General features: G+C 40.8%; 1 protein-coding gene across 5 annotated transcripts in view; it reads left to right on the top strand.

Annotated features, from left to right (window-relative positions):
- The window catches only part of LOC128660070 (uncharacterized), a 124,996-nt gene that overhangs the window by 35,729 nt on the left and 66,767 nt on the right, over nt 1-22,500 (top strand). For 4 of the 5 annotated variants that reach the window (XM_053713682.1, XM_053713681.1, XM_053713679.1 and 1 more), the window contains 2 exons: nt 1,188-1,307; nt 20,012-20,191. In XM_053713682.1, coding sequence (XP_053569657.1) covers nt 1,188-1,307; nt 20,012-20,191 — 300 coding nt within the window. The remainder of the gene's footprint in view (nt 1-1,187; nt 1,308-20,011; nt 20,192-22,500) is intronic. The other variant, XM_053713680.1, reaches the window with a different exon arrangement.

Genomic DNA, 22,500 nt, shown 5'->3' with positions numbered 1-22,500 from the left:
CTCCTTAGTAGTGCATTCGTAATCCTTCAACAAAGAATACAAAGAGTATCCTGGAAAAATCGGGACATGTAGCAAATCTGCAGTCTGTGGCCCTTTAAAAGGCGTTAAACTTAGAACATGAACCTCTTCACCTGGTCTCACTGATGCTACTTCGGGTGTTGATATCGGGTTTGTTTTGCACAAATTAAAAACGCTTATCTGGCTGAATTCTCTAAGCCTGAAGCACTAGGTGAGATTGATCAGACCAGTTCATTTGTTGAGTGAGGCTGAAAACGTATGAAAATGATTCAACTCTAGAGAGAAATATAAGCAGGGTATCCAGATGTCCCTATTTAACCAGGACAGTCAAAGTTTTTAATGGCCTATACCAGTGATCTAAGAATCATTTTCGAGACCATTTAATTTCCTGAATTTCCCCACTTGGCCACATCATTAATTATTAATGAGGATTCCTGCTTTTATAAAATATATTTATTATTAAATTATTTATATATCATATGAAATTGGATATCTTCATTAATAATAATCAGTCTTACCCCTCCAACAACAGTGTGCAGTGCGGCACATTACATCACTGATTGCCAGTCACACTTTACTCGCTTCCAAACACCCACAGCTATTCAGTGACGGCGTGGAGCTCTGCTGAGGGCGGTGACGATATTATCTGCCCCCACCCTATGAGATATAAGGAGAGTGGGGCTCTGCTGGTTAGCTCCACCCCTCAGTTGCTGTTTGTTGACGCGCAGTAGAGAGGCGCAGAGCTAACAGCCCACCAGAGATAGCAGATGTGCAGAGCTCCAATTTTGAGATTGAAGAGAGAGATCACCACTCTTACACTTCGTAGGCCGTGTGGGGGGGGCTAATTATTATTGTGAGACCTATAAAATGACCACTGGTTACCCTGAATATAAGTTAACTTACAATCCTACGGGTTTCATTTTGGTTACAATCAAAGAGCATTAAAATATTATAAAATGGTATGCACTGTCTGAATCATAAAAGAAAAATGTGTTTCATGTTCCTTTAAATGGCAGCAGGTGTCGCTAGTTTGAGTCATGGAGAGGTATTAACCATATAAGCGCATAAATCCTGTGTCGTCCTTGCGTTAGGAGCGACATAAATGAATTTGGGAGGCAGCTCTGTGTAATTTGTTGGGGACTAACTACATGATACGTTGTGTTATGTAGGATGAACACAAACAGGATTTAGCAGAAGGAACAATGGACAAAAAGAAAAGGAAATATAAATCTAAGGGAAAGTGCTCTACTTGCTCCATATCCCGGATACTAAACCGCGACAGACAAACGGTAAGTGCTTCCCAGACGGATTCTATAAATTTATTTCTGGGAAATTTATAGCACATTGTTTTAATGGCATTGAAAGTGGTTCTCCTATCCCCCACTGGGGGGTCGATTTCTGCTGCTGATGCATCCTGTTTGCATAGCTTTTCTATAAGCCGTACTGCGGTTCTGAAAATGTCAGCATATTTGGTGATTTTAACAGGCAAAAGGCAACTCTTTTAAATGACAAAACAAAAGTAAAGGAGTTATTTCTAAACAATGTCCTACACCCAAATTGGTAAATGGGCTATTGTGAGCACAATAAAGCAAATACAGTTTTAAAATACAATGCCCCTTTAAAATCAAAGCCACATCTAATTGCTGTTTTAAAAAGAAAGCAAAAAAATACACTTCATTTAGAACATGCAATTTTAAACAATTTTCCTGTTTACTTATAATGTCTAATTTGTTTAGTTCTTTTGTATGCTTTGTTAAAAATATATTTTGAGTTTCTTGTTTCAAACTGGAAGCTTCTAAGTAAGTTTAAAAAAAAATAAAAAAATTATTCTGGATTTTTATATCAGTATCTGTGCATATTATTCTTTATAGTAGTGTCTATTACATGCAGCAATATAAAAATTGGTGTATACTGTCCCTTTAAAGTACCTCTTTTCTTTCATGTAAGTGGCAAGAGTCCATGAGCTAGTGACGTATGGGATATACATTCGTACCTGGAGGGGGCAAAGTTTCCGAAACCTCAAAATGCCTATAAATACACCTCCCTAATACTTCCGTTTTACAAACTATGCCTTCATTGGAGGATGGTTAAGCAAGTCATGTGATCTTCTGTGAAAGCATATTGAAGCCCAGTTCCTCTCAAAGTACAGTGTTTGTCTGAGGGATGTGAAGAGAGTATTTGCCTGATGACGCCATGTTTTCACCTGTGGGAAATCAATTCTAGGGCTCTCCGTAAATTCAGTCGTGGGGATTCATCTACCACCGCCCCTTTACAGATTGACATTATACTCCTCTACCATTACCTCTGCTGATATGTTTCAGTACTGGTTTGGCTGTCTGCTATATGTGGATGGGTGTCTTCAGGTAAGTATATATCTTTTGTTAAGACACATTCAGCTATGTTTGGCACTTAATATTTTTAAAGTTTTAAATATATATTGCATATATTTGCCATGAGTCAGGTCTATGTTTATTTCCCTTTGCAGTCTAACAGTTTCAGCATGGAAAATTATGTTTGGGAGAAATTTAGTAAATTTATTCTTACCTGAGGTTTCAGCTAGTTGAAACTTTGGTCTGTTTTTTCAAATTTTCGCAGGCAAATTAGGCTTGCGATGGCGCAAAATACTTCTATTTATGTAATTTTTGGCGTGAAGGTTGTGTTTGTTGTGACGCGAGTCACATCATTTCTTGCGTCTGACACAAATTTTTTGGCGCAAAGTCGTGCCTGTTATGACGCGAATTGTCATTTCCTGTTAACCTTGGCGGCAAATTTTTTTTTTTACTCAGCATTTGCGTCATGTTGGCGTCATTTTTGGCGCCAATAATTTTGTTATATTAAATCTCTCCCTCTTTTGCTCTCTGCTTTCATTTGTTACAGAGGGCTATGATATTTGCTTTTGTTTTTCATATAAGCCTTTTTTCCTATTCCTGAATCTGCTATTTTGAGGAAATTAGATATTTTGTTTAAATGTTGTTTGTTTTTTTTGTTACATTTTTCAAGATGTCTCAAACTGATCCTGCCTCTGATGTTACTGTAGGAACCAAGTTGTCTGAAAACAAATATACCAAAGCTAAGTGTGTATTTTGTAAATTGGCTGATCTTCCTTCTTCGGCTCAAGTATGTGGCACTTGTTATGAGAAATTGTTTCATGCTGATAAAGTTTCTATAAGTACAAATACATCTACTGTTAAACCTTCACAGTCTAATGTACATGATATTCCTGTAGATATGTAAAAGGTCTCTTCCTACTTCTCATGATTCTGATGAAGCTTGTATTGACCAACAGCATACTGAAGTATTGTCTGCTGATGAGGACTTCTCTGGCTCAGAGGATCCTACTTCAGACTCTGAATTTGATAAATCTTCCTTTCTTTTTAAGATAGAATATATCCGTTCTTTGTTAAAGGAAGTATTGTTTACTTTGGGTATTGAGGAATCTAGTCCTCTTGATAACAAGAATAGCAAACGTTTGAATTCTGTTTTTAAAACTTCTGAGGTTACTTCTGAAGTTTTTCTAATTACAGATGCTATCTCTAATATGATTACTAGGGAATGGTCTAAGCCTGGTACTTCTTTTAATCCTTCTTCTAGGTTAAAACAATTGTATCTTTTTCCTGTGTCTAATTTAGAGCTTTGGGAGAAAGTCCCTAAAGTTGATGGCGATATTTCTACTCTTGTCAAACGTACTCCTATTCCTATGGAAGATAGTACTTCTTTTAAAGATCCCTTAGATAGAAAGATTGAATCTTGTCTTAGTAAGACATATTTATATACTGGCTATATTCTTAGAACTGCTATTTCTATAGCTGATATTGCTGCTGCTTCATCTTTTTGGTTGGACAATTTAGCAGAGCAGCTATTGGATCCTGATTTGTCCAACATGCTAATCATTTCATTTGTGATGCTATATTTGATATTATTAAGATTGATATAGTCGGACAGATAGCTCAGCATGCTAAGGCACTGTGAGTGAGCTCTGTAGCAACCCAAGGGTTGCAGGTTCGACCCCGGCAAGGTCCACTCAGCCTTTCATCCTTCTGAGGTTGATAAAATGAGCAGCACCTTGAGACCCTTATGGGTGATTAGCCGCGCTTTACAAGTACCCAATACATACATACATACATATTAAATCTATGTCTTTAGCTATTCTATCTAGAAGAGCTTTATGGCTTAAATGGTGTCTAAATCTAGATTACTATCATTATCGTTTCAAGGTAATAATTTATTTGGTTCTCAATTGGATTCTATTATCTTCACTATCACTGGGGGTAAGGGAGTTTTTCTGCCCCAAGGGTAAATTTAAAGCTCCCAATCATTTTCGTTCCTTTCGTCAGTCTAAGGAACAAAAAAACACTCCTTCCCCTAAGGCCTCTGGTTCCAATTGGAGATCATGGAGATCATCCACAAATTGGAATAAGTTCAAGCCTTATAAGAAACCAAATACAGCCCCTAAGACTGCATGAAGGTGCGGTCCTCAATCCAGTACAACTGGTGGGGGCAGATTAAAATTATTTCAAGACATTTCGCAGATTCTGTCCAAAACCAGTGAATTCAGGATATTGTTTCTCAGGGGTTTCGAATAGGTTTCAGAATAAGACCTTCCATGGGAAGATTCTTTCTTTCCCATGTTCCAACAAACCCTGTGAAGGCTCTGGCTTTTCTGAAATGTGTTTCAGACCTTGAGCTTTCAGGGGTGATTGTTCCAGTTCCTCTACAGGATTTGGGTTTTTATTCAAATCTGTTCATTGTCCCAAAGAAGGAGGATTCATTCAGACCAATTCTGGATCTGAAAACTTTAAATTGTTTTGTAAGATTCCCAACTTTCAAGATGGTGACTATAAGGATTACAGCAAGGTCATTTCATATGCACAATAGAGTTACAGGACGCTTATATTCCGATTCACCCAGACCACTAGCGGTTTCTGAGATTCTCTTTTCTAGACAAGCATTACCAATTTGTTGCTCTTCCATTTGGTGTAGCGACAGCTCCGAGAATCTTTTCATAGGTTCTCGGTGCCCTTCTATCTGTAATCAGAAAGCAGGGTATTGCTGTGTTTCCTTATTTGGACGATATCTTGGTACTAGCTCAAGCTTTTCATTTAGCAGAATCTCACCCGAAACAACTTGTGTCGTTTCTTCAAAGACATGGTTGGAGGATCAATTTACAAAAGAGTTTCTTGATTCCAAAGACAAAGGTCACCTTTTTAGGTTTCCAGATAGATTGTGTCCTTTGACTCTTTCCTTGCCAGAAAATAGACGAATGAAGTTAGTGTTAGCTTGTCTAAACCTTCAGTCTCTATCATTCTCTTCAGTGGCTATGTGCATGGAAGTTTTAGGTCTCATTATTGCAGCATCGGCGCGATCCCTTTTGCTCGTTTTCATATGATACCTCTTTAGCTTTGCATGTTGCACCAATGGTGCAGGGATTATGCTCCGATATCACAGTTGATATACTTAAGTCCCAACATTCGACAAACTCTGTCTTGGTGGTTAAACCATCATTGTTCAAAGGGCCTCCTTTGTTCGTCTTTCCTGGACTGTGATCACAACAGATGCAAGTCTTACAGGTTTGGGTAACTGTCTGGGGGTCTCTAACAGCACAAGGGGTTTGGGAACTTCAGGAGGCATCAGGAAAGGGAAGTGAGTTAGATGTGATTGTTCATTTAGGAACAAATGATCTGGCTAGTAATCATGTTGCTGCTGTTCAGAAAGAGTTTTGTGACCTAAGTAATCATTTAGAGACTGTGGCATCAACTCTATCATTTTCTGCTATTTTACCTGTGTATGACCAGGAAGCAGGAAAGATGGAGCGGATAACAACATTTAATTCTTGGTTAGATAAGTGGTGCAGGGAATGAGGATTTGGTTTTATTGGCCATTATAGCTCTGTTTGGAAAGATACTAGGTTATTTAGGAGAGATGGCTTGCATTTGGATGCTAAAGGGAGAGGAGTTCAAATACTTTATTAGAAATCATTTAAACTAATAAAGGGGGGTAGCATTAATATATCCACCTGCCCCCCACAGCATGCCAAAACTGTTAGTCCAAGTAACAATTCTAGAAATTCTAGTAGAAAAATTCTTCGTGCCATGAGCACAAATGCTCGCAGCTTAGGAAATAAATTACCTGAACTCATTTCAATAATGACTAGGGACAACTTGGATTTAGTAGCTATAACAGAAACATGGTACAATGATTTGCATGACTGGGACATAGTCATACCTGGATACAGGTTATTTAAAAAGAACAGAGTAGGAAAGAAAGGTGGAGGAGTTGCTTTGTATGTAAATGAAAATATAAAGGTTACTGAAATTGTAGGAACAAATGATGAGGTGGAAAGTATTTGGGTGACTTTGGAAATTGGAGATAAAAATGTTTTTAGAATAGGGGTTGTATATAGGCCTCCATTGCAGGATGAAAAACTGGACAATCTGTTATTAGATGAAATAACCAAAATGACCATGAAGGGTAAGGTTATAGTACTGGGGGACTTTAATTTGCCAGATATAGACTGGAAGATTCCTTCTGCTAGATCGGCTAGAAGCAGGTATATTCTTGAATCTCTGCTAGGGGAATCACTTGAATAATTAGTCAAGGAACCAACTCGTAAGGAAGCTATATTAGATCTAATACTTACAAACAGTGATACAGTTTCAGATGTGTCTGTAGGTGAGAACTTAGGATCCAGTGATCATCAATCTGTTTGGTTTAGTATTCATGTTCAGGAACTGTCCACCCAGACTAAAACAAAAGTTTTAGACTTTAGGACGGCAGATTTTTCATTAATGGGAGAATACCTAAAAAACTATTTAAAGGGGAAAACTCTTATTACAGGGGTTCAAGAACAGTGGGAATTTGTGAAAGGTGCCATTTTAGATGCAACCGCACACTGTATTAGACATGTCTGTAAAAGTAAAAGAAAGCGGAAACCAATTTGGTTTTCCAAAGAAGTAGCACATGCTGTAAAGACAAAAAAGATAGCTTATAAAAATTACAGACACACACAAGCAGATGATGATATGAAAATATGGAGACTCCAACAAAAAAAGGCTAAGCAGTTAATTAGGAAGGTTAAAGCTCATGCAGAAGAGAAGATAGCACAGTCAGTAAAACATGGGGACAAAACATTTTTTAGATATATCAGTGAAAGAAGAAAAAATAAGGTAGGAATAGTAAAATTGAAATCAGTTGATGGTAGAATAATAGAAGGAGATAAGCAGATTGCAGACTGTCTCAATGATTACTTCTGTTCTGTTTTCACTAAAGATTGTGAAGATACAATGTCTACATTAAAGGGACACTGAACCCAAATTTTTTCTTTTGCAATTCAGAAAGAGCATGCAATTTTAAGCAACTTTCTAATTTACTCCTATTATCAATTTTTCTTCGTTCTCTTGCTATCATTATTTGAAAAAGAAGGCATCTAAGCTTTTTTTTGGTTTCAGTACTCTGGACAACACTTTTTTTATTGGTGGATGAATTTTTCCACCAATCAGCAAGGACAACCCAGGTTGTTCACCAAAAATGGGCCGGCATCTAAACTTACATTCTTGCATTTCAAATAAAGATACCAAGAGAATGAAGAAAATTTGATAATAGGAGTAAATTAGAAAGTTGCTTAAAATTTCATGCTCAATCTGAATCACGAAAGAAAATTTTTGGGTACAGTGTCCCTTTAAGGGATGCTACGCAAAATAGAAACAAGCTTAACAGTAATCTTTTTACAGAGGATGAGGTTTTGTTAGCATTATCAAAAATAAATATTACAAAGGCAGTGGGTCCTGATAATATTCATCCAAGGGTTTTAAAAGAACTTTGATCAGTGCTAACTGTCCCATTAACTGATCTGTTTAATCAGTCACTATTAACAGGAGCTGTCCCAGATGATTGGAAAATAGCAAATGTAATACCTCTTCATAAAAAGGGCAGTAGAGAAGAATCTGGCAACTACAGGCCAGTTAGTTTAACTTCAGTAGTAGGGAAATTAATGGAAAGCCTCTTAAAAGAAAGAATTATGACTTACATAAAGACAAACAATTTAGAGGACCAAAATCAGCATGGTTTTACTTCAGGGAGATCATGTCAGACTAATCTAATTGACTTCTTTGATTATGTAACAAAAGTATTAGACAAGGGAGGAGCAGTTGATGTAGCATATCTAGATTTCAGCAAAGCATTTGACACCGTCCCACACAATAAACTTATTCACAAACTATATCTCCTTGGTCTAGATTCAAAAATTGTGAACTGGGTGGAATGCTGGCTTAAGGACAGAAAACAAAGTGTCTTAGTAAATGGAGTTCATTCAGCAGAGGGGGCTGTTACTAGTGGTGTTCCTCAGGGGTCAGTTCTGGGGCCTGTTTTGTTTAACATATTTATCTGCGATATCAGCAAAGGGCTACAGGGGAAAGTATGTCTCTTTGCAGATGATACAAAAATTTGCAACAGAGTGGATGTTCCAGGGGGGGGGTAGACAAAATGAGAAGTGATATACAACAATTGGAGGATTGGACAAACGACTGGGATCTAAAGTTTAGCACAGCAAAGTGTAAAATAATGCATTTAGGGAAGAAAAATCCAAATGTTAATTACAGACTCAATGACACTTTACTGACTGTTACAGACGAGGAACAGGACTTGGGAATTATTATTTCAGATGATTTAAAACTTAGTAAACAATGTAGTAATGCAGCGAGTAAGGCAAGCAGAATGCTTGGATGTATTGGTAGAGGTATTTGCAGCAGAAATAGTAAGGTTCTTATGCCACTTTATAGATCATTAGTTAGGCCTCATCTTGAGTATTGTGTGCAGTTCTGGAGACCATATCTTCAGAAGGATATTAACAAACTTGAATCTGTGCAAAGGAGGGCTACCAAAATGGTACATGGTCTAAAAAATAAAACTTACCAGGATAGACTCAATGACCTAAATATGTATAGCTTAGAGGAGAGAAGGGAAAGAGGTGATATGATAGCAACTTTCAAGTACATTAAAGGGTTTAGTAAAACTGAGGCTGTGGGTATTTTACATAAAATGGAAAATTCAAGAACAAGGGGTCATGAGCTCAAGCTAAAGGGTAGTAGATTCAGGAGTAATTTGAGGAAGCACTTCTTTACAGAAAGAGTGATTGATTTATGGAATAAACTTCCTCAAGAGGTAGTAGCAACAAACACTGTGGGGGACTTTAAAAATGCATGGGACAAGCATAGGGCTATCCTACGAACTAGATAAGTTTATACTGTTAGGTAAGGTCGGGCAGACTTGCTGGGCCTATGGCTCTTATCTGCCGTCAATATCTATGTTTCTTTGTTTAATATTTTAGAACGTCGTGCTATTTTCAGAACTCTTCAGGCTTGGCCTCTATTGAAGACAGAACTTTATATTCAATTCCAGGCAGACAATATCACTTCAGTGGCATATGTCAATCATCAAGGGGGGACTCGCAGTCCTTCAGCCATGAACAAAGCATCTCTGATGGGCGGAATCCAACTCTTGTCAAATTTCTGTGATCCATATCCCAGTAAACAATTGGGAAGCGGATTATCTCAGTTGTCAGACTTTACATCCGGGAGTGGTCTCTCCATCCAGATGTGTTTTTTCAATTGTTACAGATGTGGGGTCCCCTAGAAATAGATCTGATGGCCTCGCGTCTGAACAAGAAGCTTTCAAGATATCTTTCCAGGTCCAAGGATCCTCAGGCGGAGATGGTAGATGCTCTAGCAGTTCCTTGGTTTTACCAACCTGCTTACATTTTCCCGCCTCTGGTTCTTCTTCATAAGGTGATCTCTAAGATCATAATGGAACAATCTTATGTGTTCCTGATAGCTCCAGCTTGGCCTCTCATGTTTTGGTATGAGGACCTTGTCAAGATGTCCAGTTTGCCAACCTTGGCCACTTTCTTTAAGGCCAGACCTTCTGTCTCAAGGGCCATTTTTCCATCAGGTCCTCAAATCTCTAAATTTGATGGCATGGAAATTGAACACTTAGTGCTTAGTCATAGAGGTTTTTCTGACTCTGTGATTAGCACTGTGATACAGACTCGTAAGTCTGTTTCCAGGAAAATTTATCATCTTTTTTGGAAAACCTATATTTCTTGGTGTTCCTCTCATAATTATTCTTGGCATTCTTTCAGAATCCCTAGGATTTTACAGTTTCTTCAGGATGGTTTGGATAAAGGTTTGTCTGCCAGGACAAATTTCTGCTCTTTCTGTCTTAGTGAATATCAGGAAGTTTAGCAATCTTTCTATGAAATGTTTTATTCAGGCTTTGATTCATATTAAACCTATTATTAATTCTATTTCTCCTCGGAGTCTCAACTTGGTTTTGAAAATTTTGCAGGCTCCTCTTTTTTGAGCCTATGCATTCTTTGGATATTAAATTACTTTCTTGGAAAATGTTATTTATTTTGGCTATCTCTTCTGCTAGAAGAGTTTCGGAGTTGTCTGCTCTCTCTTGTGAGTCTCCTTATCTGATTTTCCATCAAGATAAAGCTGTTTTGCGGACTTCATTTAAATTTTTGCCTAAAGTTGTGAATTCTAACATCAATAGGGAAATTGTTGTTCCTTCTTTATGTCCTAATCCTAAGAATACTCTTGAAAGGTCTTTACATTCTTTGTATGTGGTAAGAGCTTTGAAATATGTTGAGGCTACTAAAGATTTCAGAAAGACTTCTAGTATATTTGTTATTTTTTCTGGCTCTAGGAAAGGTCAGAAAGCCTCTGCCATTTCTTTGGCATCTTGGTTGAAACTTTTGATTCACAAAGCTATTTGGAGGGGGGGGGGCAGTCTCCGCATCAGAGAATTACAGCTCATTCTACGAGATCAGTTGCCACTTCTTGGGCTTTTAAGAATGAAGCTTCAGTTGATCAAATTTGCAAAGCAGCAACTTTGTCTTCTTTGCATACTTTTACGAAATTTTACCATTTTGATGTATTTGCTTCTTTGGAAGCAGCCTTTGGTAGAAAGATTCTTCATGCAGTTGTCTCAGTTTAATTCTAATGCCTTTGATTTGAGTTTTTTCTGACATTTTTAAGAAAACTTTTAATTATTTTAATTATTTTTCCGGATTTAATTTCTCAGCGGAATTAGCTGTTTTTATTTTATCCCTCTCAAGTGACTCGTGGACTTCCAGATCTTGGGTATTATATCCCATACGTCACTAGCTCATGGACTCTTGCCACTTGCATGAAAGAAAACAACATAATTTATGTAAGAACTTACCTGATAAATTAATTTCTTTCATAGTGGCAAGAGTCCATGAGACCCACCCTTTTTTGTGGTTATGATTTTTTTTGTATAAAGCACATTTTTTTTCCAGTTCCTCTTTTTTGTATGCTTTTTACTCCTTTTTTTACATCTCACTTCTTGGCTATACGTTAAACTGAAGTATGAGTGAGGTGGGAAGGGTATTTATAGGCATTTTGATGTTTGGGAAACTTTGCCCCCTCCAGGTAGGAATGTATATCCCATACGTCACTAGCTTATGGACTCTTGCCACTATAAAATAAATGAATTTATCAGGTAAGTTCTTGCAAAAATTATGTTTTCCCCTCCCCAGACAGTTGAATGTAGCTGTCAATCACTGCCACCTGCGAGCATAAGCACTGAGCATAATGTATATGAGACTGCAGTACACAACTGATACTGCCCTTTTTTAAATCATGTTTAAAGGACTAAACACAGTAGAATCTCATAATAAATACACAAAGCTAATACACATAGTTTGAATTTCACATGAGTAGTATTTTTTTTATTTATTTATTTTTCGGCCAAATTTGAGTTAGTTTTATTTTCCCGCACACTGCAACATGTGACAGCTATCGGCCAATCACAGACTCGTATACACTGAATCTTGCTCATGCTCTGAGCTGGTGCCTCAGTGTGCATATAAAAAGATTGTGCATATTTAGATAATGGTTGTGAATTGGTAAGTTGTGTACAGTTGTGCGCTCTATCTGAATCATGAAGGTTTAGTGTTCCTTTTAAATCAGTGTTTTCCAAACCCAGTCCTCAGGACCCTTACTCAAGTTTCATTATATCTTAACTAGAGCACAGGTGAAATAATCATTAGAAGGGTGAGCTCAGGTTAGTAACCATGGTTACTGATCAGCTGATTATGTCACCTGTGCTCTAGATAAGCTATAATGAATATCTGGCATGAGTAAGAGCCATGAGAGGACTGGGTTTGGGAAACACTGCTTTAAATGATCCTCTTTCATATGGATTATAGAACATTTTTAAAACAATGTCCCTATAGTATTGTTTAGCTTAAAGGTACAGCAGTTTGGTAGTTTTATATAAAATGTATTATTATGCAGAGTAAAACAACTTTGCAATAGTTTTATTATTTATTTTGCCCCCTTTTCCTGAAATAGTAGTTTTAAAATTAAGAGCATACTGAGGTACACTCAAGAGAGTGCATGTGCCTGGAGTGTTATATGGCAGCAGCATCATGAAGGTGTCATTTTGATGTACACATTCCTTTTAATGTCAGTACAGCTTACATCTAAACAGATGGTGAATGTAGTTAAAAGGACAGTATGCTTGAAAAATATTATCATGTAGGGAATTACAGCATTAGGATGTTCTTTTAAATGCTTTATAGGAAGTCATTGTGAATTTTAGTGGAGAGTATACTGTAAAATACTATTTATGCCGGCTGCAGAGTATAACACATGTTGCAAACTGATCCTTTTGGTTTATTTATATATATGAGTTTGTTTTACTCACTGGGCTGTACTTGCAGGAAGAGCAGACATCTTTATCTTAAACTCGCTGACAGAGAGAGAAATCACACAAAATGCAAGACCTTATATTGTAACACAGGAGCCTCTCCTTCACATACAGAACATACATAATGGGATTAAATATCTGTTAATGTACAATTTGCGTTTCTAAAATTACTTGAGGGACCTCGATGTACTGATTTTAAGTCATTTCACCAGAGCCAAGAGCTTTAGCTCGCCGGGCCCTTAGAGAGAACAATTAAAAATGAACATTTTAGTATCTGTCGCTCCCACCGCCACTGCTGCTGATTCTTGTTTGCATAGCTTTTTTTAGAGAATAAATAAAGTACTAATGTTCTCAGAATTGGCTAAATCAGCTATTTCAAATGTCAAAATAATGGTAAATAATACACTTCGGCAGGTAAAATGTATCACTGGGAACCTATTAAAGGGGATGAAAGTGTACAGAACAGTGTCCCTTATACTGTTGTAAAGTCCTGTACAGTGTCAGCCATCTGATGTCAACCTCCTGTTTAGTGCGTCTATACCAGCAAATTAACCTACTGTTTGATGCTCACAGCCCCAGCAGACTCCTGCACCATATAACACCTGAGACAAACACACGGCCCCAGCAGTCTCCTGCACCATATAACACCTGAGACAAACACACAGCCCCAGCAGACTCCTGCATCATATAACACCTGAGACAAACACACAGCCCCAGCAGACTCCTGCATCTTATAACACATGAGACAAACGCACAGCCCCAGCAGACTCCTGCACCATATAACACCAGAGACAAACACACAGCCCCAGCAGACTCCTGCATCATATAACACATGAGACAAATGCACAGCCCCAGCAGACTTCTGCACCATATAACACATGAGACAAACACACAGCCCCAGCAGACTTCTGCACCATATAACACCAGAGACAAACACACAGCCCCAGCAGACTCCAGCACCATATAACACCTGAGACAAACACACAGCCCCAGCAGACTCCTGCACCATATAACACCTGAGACAAACGCACAGCCCCAGCAGACTCCTGCACCATATAACACCTGAGACAAACTCACAGCCCCAGCAGACTCCTGCACCATATAACACCTGAGACAAACACACAGCCCCAGCAGACTCCTGCACCATATAACACCTGAGACAAGCACACAGCCCCAGCAGACTCCTGCACCATATAACACCTGAGACAAGCACACAGCCCCAGCAGACTCCTGCATCTTATAACACATGAGACAAACGCACAGCCCCAGCAGACTCCTGCACCATATAACACCTGAGACAAACACACGGCCCCAGCAGTCTCCTGCATCATATAACACCTGAGACAAACACACAGCCCCAGCAGACTCCTGCATCATATAACACCTGAGACAAACACACAGCCCCAGCAGACTCCTGCATCATATAACACATGAGACAAACGCACAGCCCCAGCAGACTCCTGCACCATATAACACCAGAGACAAGCACACGGCCCCAGCAGTCTCCTGCACCATATAACACCAGAGACAAACACACAGCCCCAGCAGACTCCTGCATCATATAACACCTGAGACAAACACACAGCCCCAGCAGACTCCTGCACCATATAACGCAAGACAAACGCACAGCCCCAGCAAACTCCTGCATCATATAACACCTGAGACAAGCACACGGCCTCAGCAGACTCCTGCATCATATAACACCTGAGACAAGCACACAGCCCCAGCAGACTCCTGCACCATATAACACATGAGACAAACGCACAGCCCCAGCAGACTCCTGCACCATATAACACCAGAGACAAGCACACGGCCCCAGCAGACTCCTGCATCATATAACACCTGAGACAAGCACACAGCCCCAGCAGGCTCCTGCACCATATAACACCTGAGACAAGCACAAGGCCCCAGCAGACTCCTGCACCATATAACACCTGAGACAAACACACGGCCCCAGCAGACTCCTGCACCATATAACGCGAGACAAACACACAGCCCCAGCAGACTCCTGCACCATATAACACCTGAGACAAACACACAGCCCCAGCAGACTCCTGCACCATATAACACCTGAGACAAACTCACAGCCCCAGCAGACTCCTGCACCATATAACGCGAGACAAACACACAGCCCCAGCAGACTCCTGCACCATATAACATCTGAGACAAACTCACAGCCCCAGCAGACTCCTGCACCATATAACGGGAGACAAGCACACGGCCTCAGCAGACTCCTGCATCATATAACACCTGAGACAAACACACAGCCCCAGCAGACTCCTGCACCATATAACACCTGAGACAAGCACACAGCCCCAGCAGACTCCTGCACCATATAACATCTGAGACAAACTCACAGCCCCAGCAGACTCCTGCACCATATAACGGGAGACAAACACACAGCCCCAGCAGACTCCTGCACCATATAACACCTGAGACAAACACACAGCCCCAGCAGACTCCTGCACCATATAACACCTGAGACAAACTCACAGCCCCAGCAGACTCCTGCACCATATAACGCGAGACAAACACACAGCCCCAGCAGACTCCTGCACCATATAACATCTGAGACAAACTCACAGCCCCAGCAGACTCCTGCACCATATAACATCTGAGACAAACTCACAGCCCCAGCAGACTCCTGCACCATATAACACCTGAGACAAACACACGGCCTCAGCAGACTCCTGCATCATATAACACCTGAGACAAACACACGGCCTCAGCAGACTCCTGCATCATATAACACCTGAGACAAACACACAGCCCCAGCAGACTCCTGCACCATATAACACCTGAGACAAACACACAGCCCCAGCAGACTCCTGCACCATATAACACCTGAGACAAACACACGGCCCCAGCAGACTCCTGCACCATATAACACCTGCGACAAGCACACAGCCCCAGCAGACTCCTGCACCATATAACACCTGAGACAAACACACAGCCCCAGCAGACTCCTGCACCATATAACACCTGAGACAAACACACGGCCCCAGCAGACTCCTGCATCATATAACACCTGAGACAAACACACAGCCCCAGCAGACTCCTGCACCATATAACACCTGAGACAAACACACGGCCCCAGCAGACTCCTGCACCATATAACGCGAGACAAACACACAGCCCCAGCAGACTCCTGCACCATATAACACCTGAGACAAACACACAGCCCCAGCAGACTCCTGCACCATATAACACCAGAGACAAACGCACAGCCCCAGCAGACTCCTGCACCATATAACACCTGAGACAAACACACAGCCCCAGCAGACTCCTGCACCATATAACACCTGAGACAAACACACAGCCCCAGCAGACTCCTGCACCATATAACACCTGAGACAAACACACAGCCCCAGCAGACTCCTGCACCATATAACACCTGAGACAAACACACAGCCCCAGCAGACTCCTGCACCATATAACGTGAGACAAACACACGGCCTCAGCAGACTCCTGCATCATATAACACCTGAGACAAACACACAGCCCCAGCAGACTCCTGCACCATATAACACCTGAGACAAGCACACAGCCCCAGCAGACTCCTGCACCATATAACACCTGAGACAAACACACGGCCCCAGCAGACTCCTGCACCATATAACACCTGAGACAAGCACACGGCCCCAGCAGACTCATGCATCATATAACACCTGAGACAAACACACAGCCCCAGCAGACTCCTGCACCATATAACACCTGAGACAAGCACACGGCCCCAGCAGACTCATGCATCATATAACACCTGAGACAAACGCACAGCCCCAGCAGACTCCTGCACCATATAACACCTGAGACAAACACACAGCCCCAGCAGACTCCTGCACCATATAACACCTGAGACAAACACACAGCCCCAGCAGACTCCTGCACCATATAACGCGAGACAAACACACAGCCCCAGCAGACTCCTGCACCATATAACACCTGAGACAAACACACAGCCCCAGCAGACTCCTGCACCATATAACACCTGAGACAAACACACAGCCCCAGCAGACTCCTGCACCATATAACGCGAGACAAACACACGGCCCCAGCAGACTCCTGCACCATATAACACCTGAGACAAGCACACGGCCCCAGCAGACTCATGCATCATATAACACCTGAGACAAACGCACAGCCCCAGCAGACTCCTGCATCTTATAACACATGAGACAAACGCACAGCCCCAGCAGACTCCTGCACCATATAACACCTGAGACAAGCACACGGCCCCAGCAGACTCCTGCACCATATAACACCTGAGACAAACACACAGCCCCAGCAGACTCCTGCACCATATAACACCTGAGACAAACACACAGCCCCAGCAGACTCCTGCACCATATAACACCTGAGACAAACGCACAGCCCCAGCAGACTCCTGCACCATATAACACCTGAGACAAGCGCACAGCCCCAGCAGACTCCTGCACCATATAACACCTGAGACAAGCACACGGCCCCAGCAGACTCCTGCACCATATAACACCTGAGACAAACACACAGCCCCAGCAGACTCCTGCACCATATAACACCTGAGACAAACACACAGCCCCAGCAGACTCCTGCACCATATAACACCTGAGACAAACACACAGCCCCAGCAGACTCCTGCACCATATAACACCTGAGACAAACGCACAGCCCCAGCAGACTCCTGCACCATATAACACCTGAGACAAGCACACGGCCCCAGCAGACTCCTGCATCATATAACACCTGAGACAAACACACAGCCCCAGCAGACTCCTGCACCATATAACACCTGAGACAAACACACAGCCCCAGCAGACTCCTGCACCATATAACACCTGAGACAAACACACAGCCCCAGCAGACTCCTGCACCATATAACACCTGAGACAAACACACAGCCCCAGCAGACTCCTGCACCATATAACACCTGAGACAAACACACAGCCCCAGCAGACTCCTGCACCATATAACGCGAGACAAACACACAGCCCCAGCAGACTCCTGCACCATATAACACCTGAGACAAACACACAGCCCCAGCAGACTCCTGCACCATATAACGCGAGACAAACACACAGCCCCAGCAGACTCCTGCACCATATAACGCGAGACAAACACACAGCCCCAGCAGACTCCTGCACCATATAACACCTGAGACAAACACACAGCCCCAGCAGACTCCTGCACCATATAACGCGAGACAAACACACAGCCCCAGCAGACTCCTGCACCATATAACGCGAGACAAACACAAGGCTTTCTTACAAATACACTGGGTCTCATATTATTATACTTGTAAACTTAAAAAGACAAGGAATGTAAAGGAGCTACACGGCAGCTGGGGAGACCAGAGAGGATGGAGTTGCAGTAGTCAAGTTGGGAAATGATGAGAGGATTAAGATCTTTATGTGAGGGGACAAGTAAGATTTTAATCTACTCTCTCATCAGTTCCTGTCTTGACTACTGCAACTCCGTCCTCTCTAGTCTCCCTAGCTGCCGCCTAGCTCCTTTACAATACATAATGAATGCCTCTGCCAGACTCATCTTCCTTACACATCGCTCTTCATCCGCTGCACCTCTCTGCCATTCCCTTCACTGGCTTCCTCTTTCCTCCAGGATTAAACACAGCATCCTGACTGTAACATACAAGGCCTTCAATTACACTGCTCCCCCCTATATCTCAGACCCTACCGTCCCCTTCTTGTTACCTCCTCACATTCGCGTCTACAGGACTTCTCTAGACTGGCTCCTATTTTGTCGAACTCTCTGCCTCACTCTACACGACTCTCCCCGAGTTTCCATACTCTACTGTTCAGTGATACATACAATATTCACTAACCTCAGTTCCTCTCCTCCTCCTCCTCTGTCATCACCTTGACTACAAGCCCCCAGCTGTTCTGCAGATCACCTCTCAGCAGGACCCTCTGCCCACTATTAATGTTACCTGCAAGTCACACCCTATGTTATAGCGCTGCAGAATCTGTTGGCTCTCTTCAACTAACTGATAATAATAGTAATGAGACTCAAAATTAAAAGGACACTGAACCCAATTTTTTTTCTTTCGTGATTCAGATAGGGCATGCAATTTTAAGCAACTTTCTAATTTACACCTATTATCAAATTTTCTTCGTTCTCTTGCTATCTTTATTTTGAAAAAGAAGACATCTAAGCTTTTTTTGGTTCAGTACTCTGAACAGCACTTTTTTTTATTGGTGGATGAATTTATCCACCAATCAGCAAGGACAACCCAGGTTGTTCACCAAAAATGGGCCGGCATCTAAACTTACATTCTTGCATTTCAAATAAAGATACCAAGAGAATGAAGAAAATTTGATAATAGGAGTAAATTAGAAAGTTGCTTAAAATGTCATGCTCTATCTGAATCACAAAAGAAAAAAATTGGGTTCAGTGTCCCTTTAAACTTTCATGGTTCAGATAGAGCATTTGTCAATTTACTTAAAATGTACTTTGTTCTCTTGACATCCTTTGTTGAAAAGCTAGACATGCTTTAGTAGCATCACAGCACAACTGGGAGCTAGCTGCTGATTGGTAGCAACACACATCTCTTGTCATTGGCTCACTAGATGTGCTCAGCTAGCTCCCAGTAGTGCATTTCTGCTCAGGAGCTGACTTAAAGGTGCTATAACATTAGAGCATTATCTTTTTGCCCATCTCTGTCCCTTTAACAACATACATTTTCACAGTTCTAGGAGATGTTTGATGTTGTTATACTGGGATTGTGTATAGGGGAAGTGAGATTCAGATTTCACCACAGCACGAGACAAGGAACAAGCACTACTTTGTATTGTATAGACAGACGGTAAATATCAGCAGCAGTGAATTGCACAAGATTTACATGCAAAAGCAATGTCTTACTGTCTCAGAACAGTCCAGTAACACACCCATTGAAAAGCTTACATTGTTTCTTATCTCCTTTGCTGTGGCCAATTAGGGACAGGTATAAATGAGTGCCTACGCTGATCAAGCAATACCTGTGTAGCATATTGCAGGGTCAATGTTCTTCGGCCTTCCTAAGACCAATAGGTATTGTTAGTTTCAAAATCAAATTCAACAGCTTTTTTTCATGCAAAAAATATTTAAATAGAGCTTTTTCATATACATGATGCATTTTTCTTTAGAGTTTAAATGAATTAATCAATTAACTAATTAAAAGATGGACACTTTTACACAACTCTGCATTGTTTTTGCCTGGGTTTCCTCTGTTATTTGGGTTTCCAGTACCTTTGTGGTCAGTAGATTAACTATTTCTTATCTGAACCAGTTGCCAGGCTTTATATTGACTGAGAAAAGGAACAAGCGCCAAAGTATGGAGAGTGCTGAACTTTTGCTGAGGCCACGTCCTGACCCATTAAGCCTGAATTATGAAGAAAAATCATTAATGAAACGAGATGCAGAGGATGAAGAGAAGATCGCTGGTACCGAGACGGAGGTAAGGCAACTGGTGAGCCCATATATGTAGTTCCACCATCCTTCTGCACGTTCTCTAGAGGAGACATACATTATAATTGTACCCATGTTTCAATCCCATAATTCATAGTTAGAACATCATAGCTGGCAATTATCATGGTACTATTAAAGGCAATGGAACGGATGAAGGAAAGGGGGCATGGTTAATTTTAAAAGCACCTATCAAATCGCTTAGGGCCCTAAAATGAGAACCTTTTGTAGCTGTTTTCTTCCACCAAAATATTCTAATTTATAGACGTGCACATCTTTGTCTATACAAACCAGACAGAAACTTATTTCCAGAGCTTATTTATTTGTCTCTTTTCCTTCCAAAATATCCCAACCCAATAGTTCTGCTTAAATACTAAGGCCTAGATTCCTTTCGTGAACGCGATCATTTGCGCTCCACTCAGTATACATATATATTTGAAGTAAAACACAGTCCCCATAGACCGCATTACAAAGGCACTTTTAGGTGCTGTTTTTTTCCTAACACCCCACATCTCCTCACTTTAACCCCTTATAACTGCTTTGTGCAGTGTATTTAAAAAAAAAAATAAAGATGCTAATATTTTTTATTCAAAGAAAGGAACTGTTCACTTTATTTGGGGGGGCAATTGGGGGACATTTTTGTCATTAACCAGAGGTCTGACCTCTGGATAATTGTTGCTAAGCGCAAAGTGCTACCGCAAGCTCACAGGCACATTAAATGACTGGTTCTTTAACGTGCGCCTGTAAATGTGCAAATATGCCCCTTTACGGGCGAACTTTAAAATAGCAATAAATAGCCCTAAATGTTATTTACTTCCCTGTATGGCATTGCTCTAAGGAACATTAAAGTAAGATTAAACTTTCTTGATTCAAATAGAGAATGAAATTTTAAAAAATCCAAAATTGATTTGTTCGTTGTGTAGTTTGTGTAGTTTGTTGAAGAGTAAGCCTAGGTAGGTTCTTGGAAGCTAAACCATGAAAGTCTAAAGGGACATAAAACCCAAACATTTTCATGATTCAGATAGAGCATGCAATTTTAACCAAGTTTCTAATTTACTTCATTCTCTTTGTATCCTTTGTCGAAAAGCATACCCAGGCAGGCTAAGGAGCAGTAATTCACTGCTACTTATTTATTGAATACTAATTGAGTACTGTGCTGAATTACAAGAAAATAATACATTAATATAGCACACAGAGAAAGTCCAGCACTCACTCACAAGCTCTCAACTAAGATAAAAAGCAGCAATGGAAGAGTTAGTTACCGCATCTGGCCAAATGGGAAAAGCCCAGGTACCTCGTCAAGGTTTCTTCCACAAACCTGGGTCCCTAAACAGCCACACAATGCAGGCTCACAATCAAACAACTGTGTAAAAATGAAGGGTGCACAGGCTTGTGTAATCTCCCCAAACATACAAAACACGGGAGGGGTCAGCACTCTCGGACCGGGTACACATCCTATGGCCCTGTAACATGCACAGCCCTTGGTGCAAAACAGCACTCTCAAGAAGCTGCACTGTCACCAGAGCCACAGGCAGGTAACGTTTATTAAAAACACTTGCAGCAAGTTCAGTTCTGTATCTTACTTATTCCTCTTAATATTATCTAGTAGATATAAATTGTCCTGGGTTAATATTATCAGCCACGGACAAATATTTAGTAATAGATGGGGGCTATAAATGACTTCGATTGAAAATTGTGTGTATAGGGATAATACCCTTATATTGGTTGGGGTGGTATAAGCAAAATAATATGTGCTTTGAATAGCCAACAATTATATGTAACGTTTACGGCTACACATAGTAAGATTGAGTAGTGGTGATATTCAGATAGCACTGTCACATATAGTGCAATTGGAAATAAGTAATATAGATTGCAACTGTGTACATATATTGTTGCAAATTTTGAGTGATTTAGATACAATAAAGCAGTGACTGACATAGTATGCAGAGCAGTGTTAAAGTGAATGTCAAGTTACTAATAGTGCTCTACGGCATTGGTTAAACTTAGAAAATTCTGGGGTTTAATATCCCTTTCATTTTATGTATGATTCAGATAGAACATACAATTTTAAACAACTTTCCAATTTAGTTCTATTATTACATTTTCTTAATTCTCTTGTTATCCATTGCTGAAGGGACTGCATTGCACTCCTGACAGGAAGCTGAATATATCTATGTAGCCAATCACAAGAGACAAATGTGTGCATGCACCAATCAGCAGCAGCTCCCACTAGTGTATATGTGTGTATTCATTTTTTAACAAGGGATACTAAGAGAACGAAGTACATTTGAAAATAGAAGTGAATTTAAAAGT

This window comes from Bombina bombina, chromosome 5 (genome assembly GCF_027579735.1).
Source record: "Bombina bombina isolate aBomBom1 chromosome 5, aBomBom1.pri, whole genome shotgun sequence".
Classification (NCBI taxonomy): domain Eukaryota; kingdom Metazoa; phylum Chordata; class Amphibia; order Anura; family Bombinatoridae; genus Bombina; species Bombina bombina.
The sequence above is the reverse complement of the archived record's forward strand: the minus strand, read 5'-3'. Positions and strand labels throughout refer to the sequence as shown.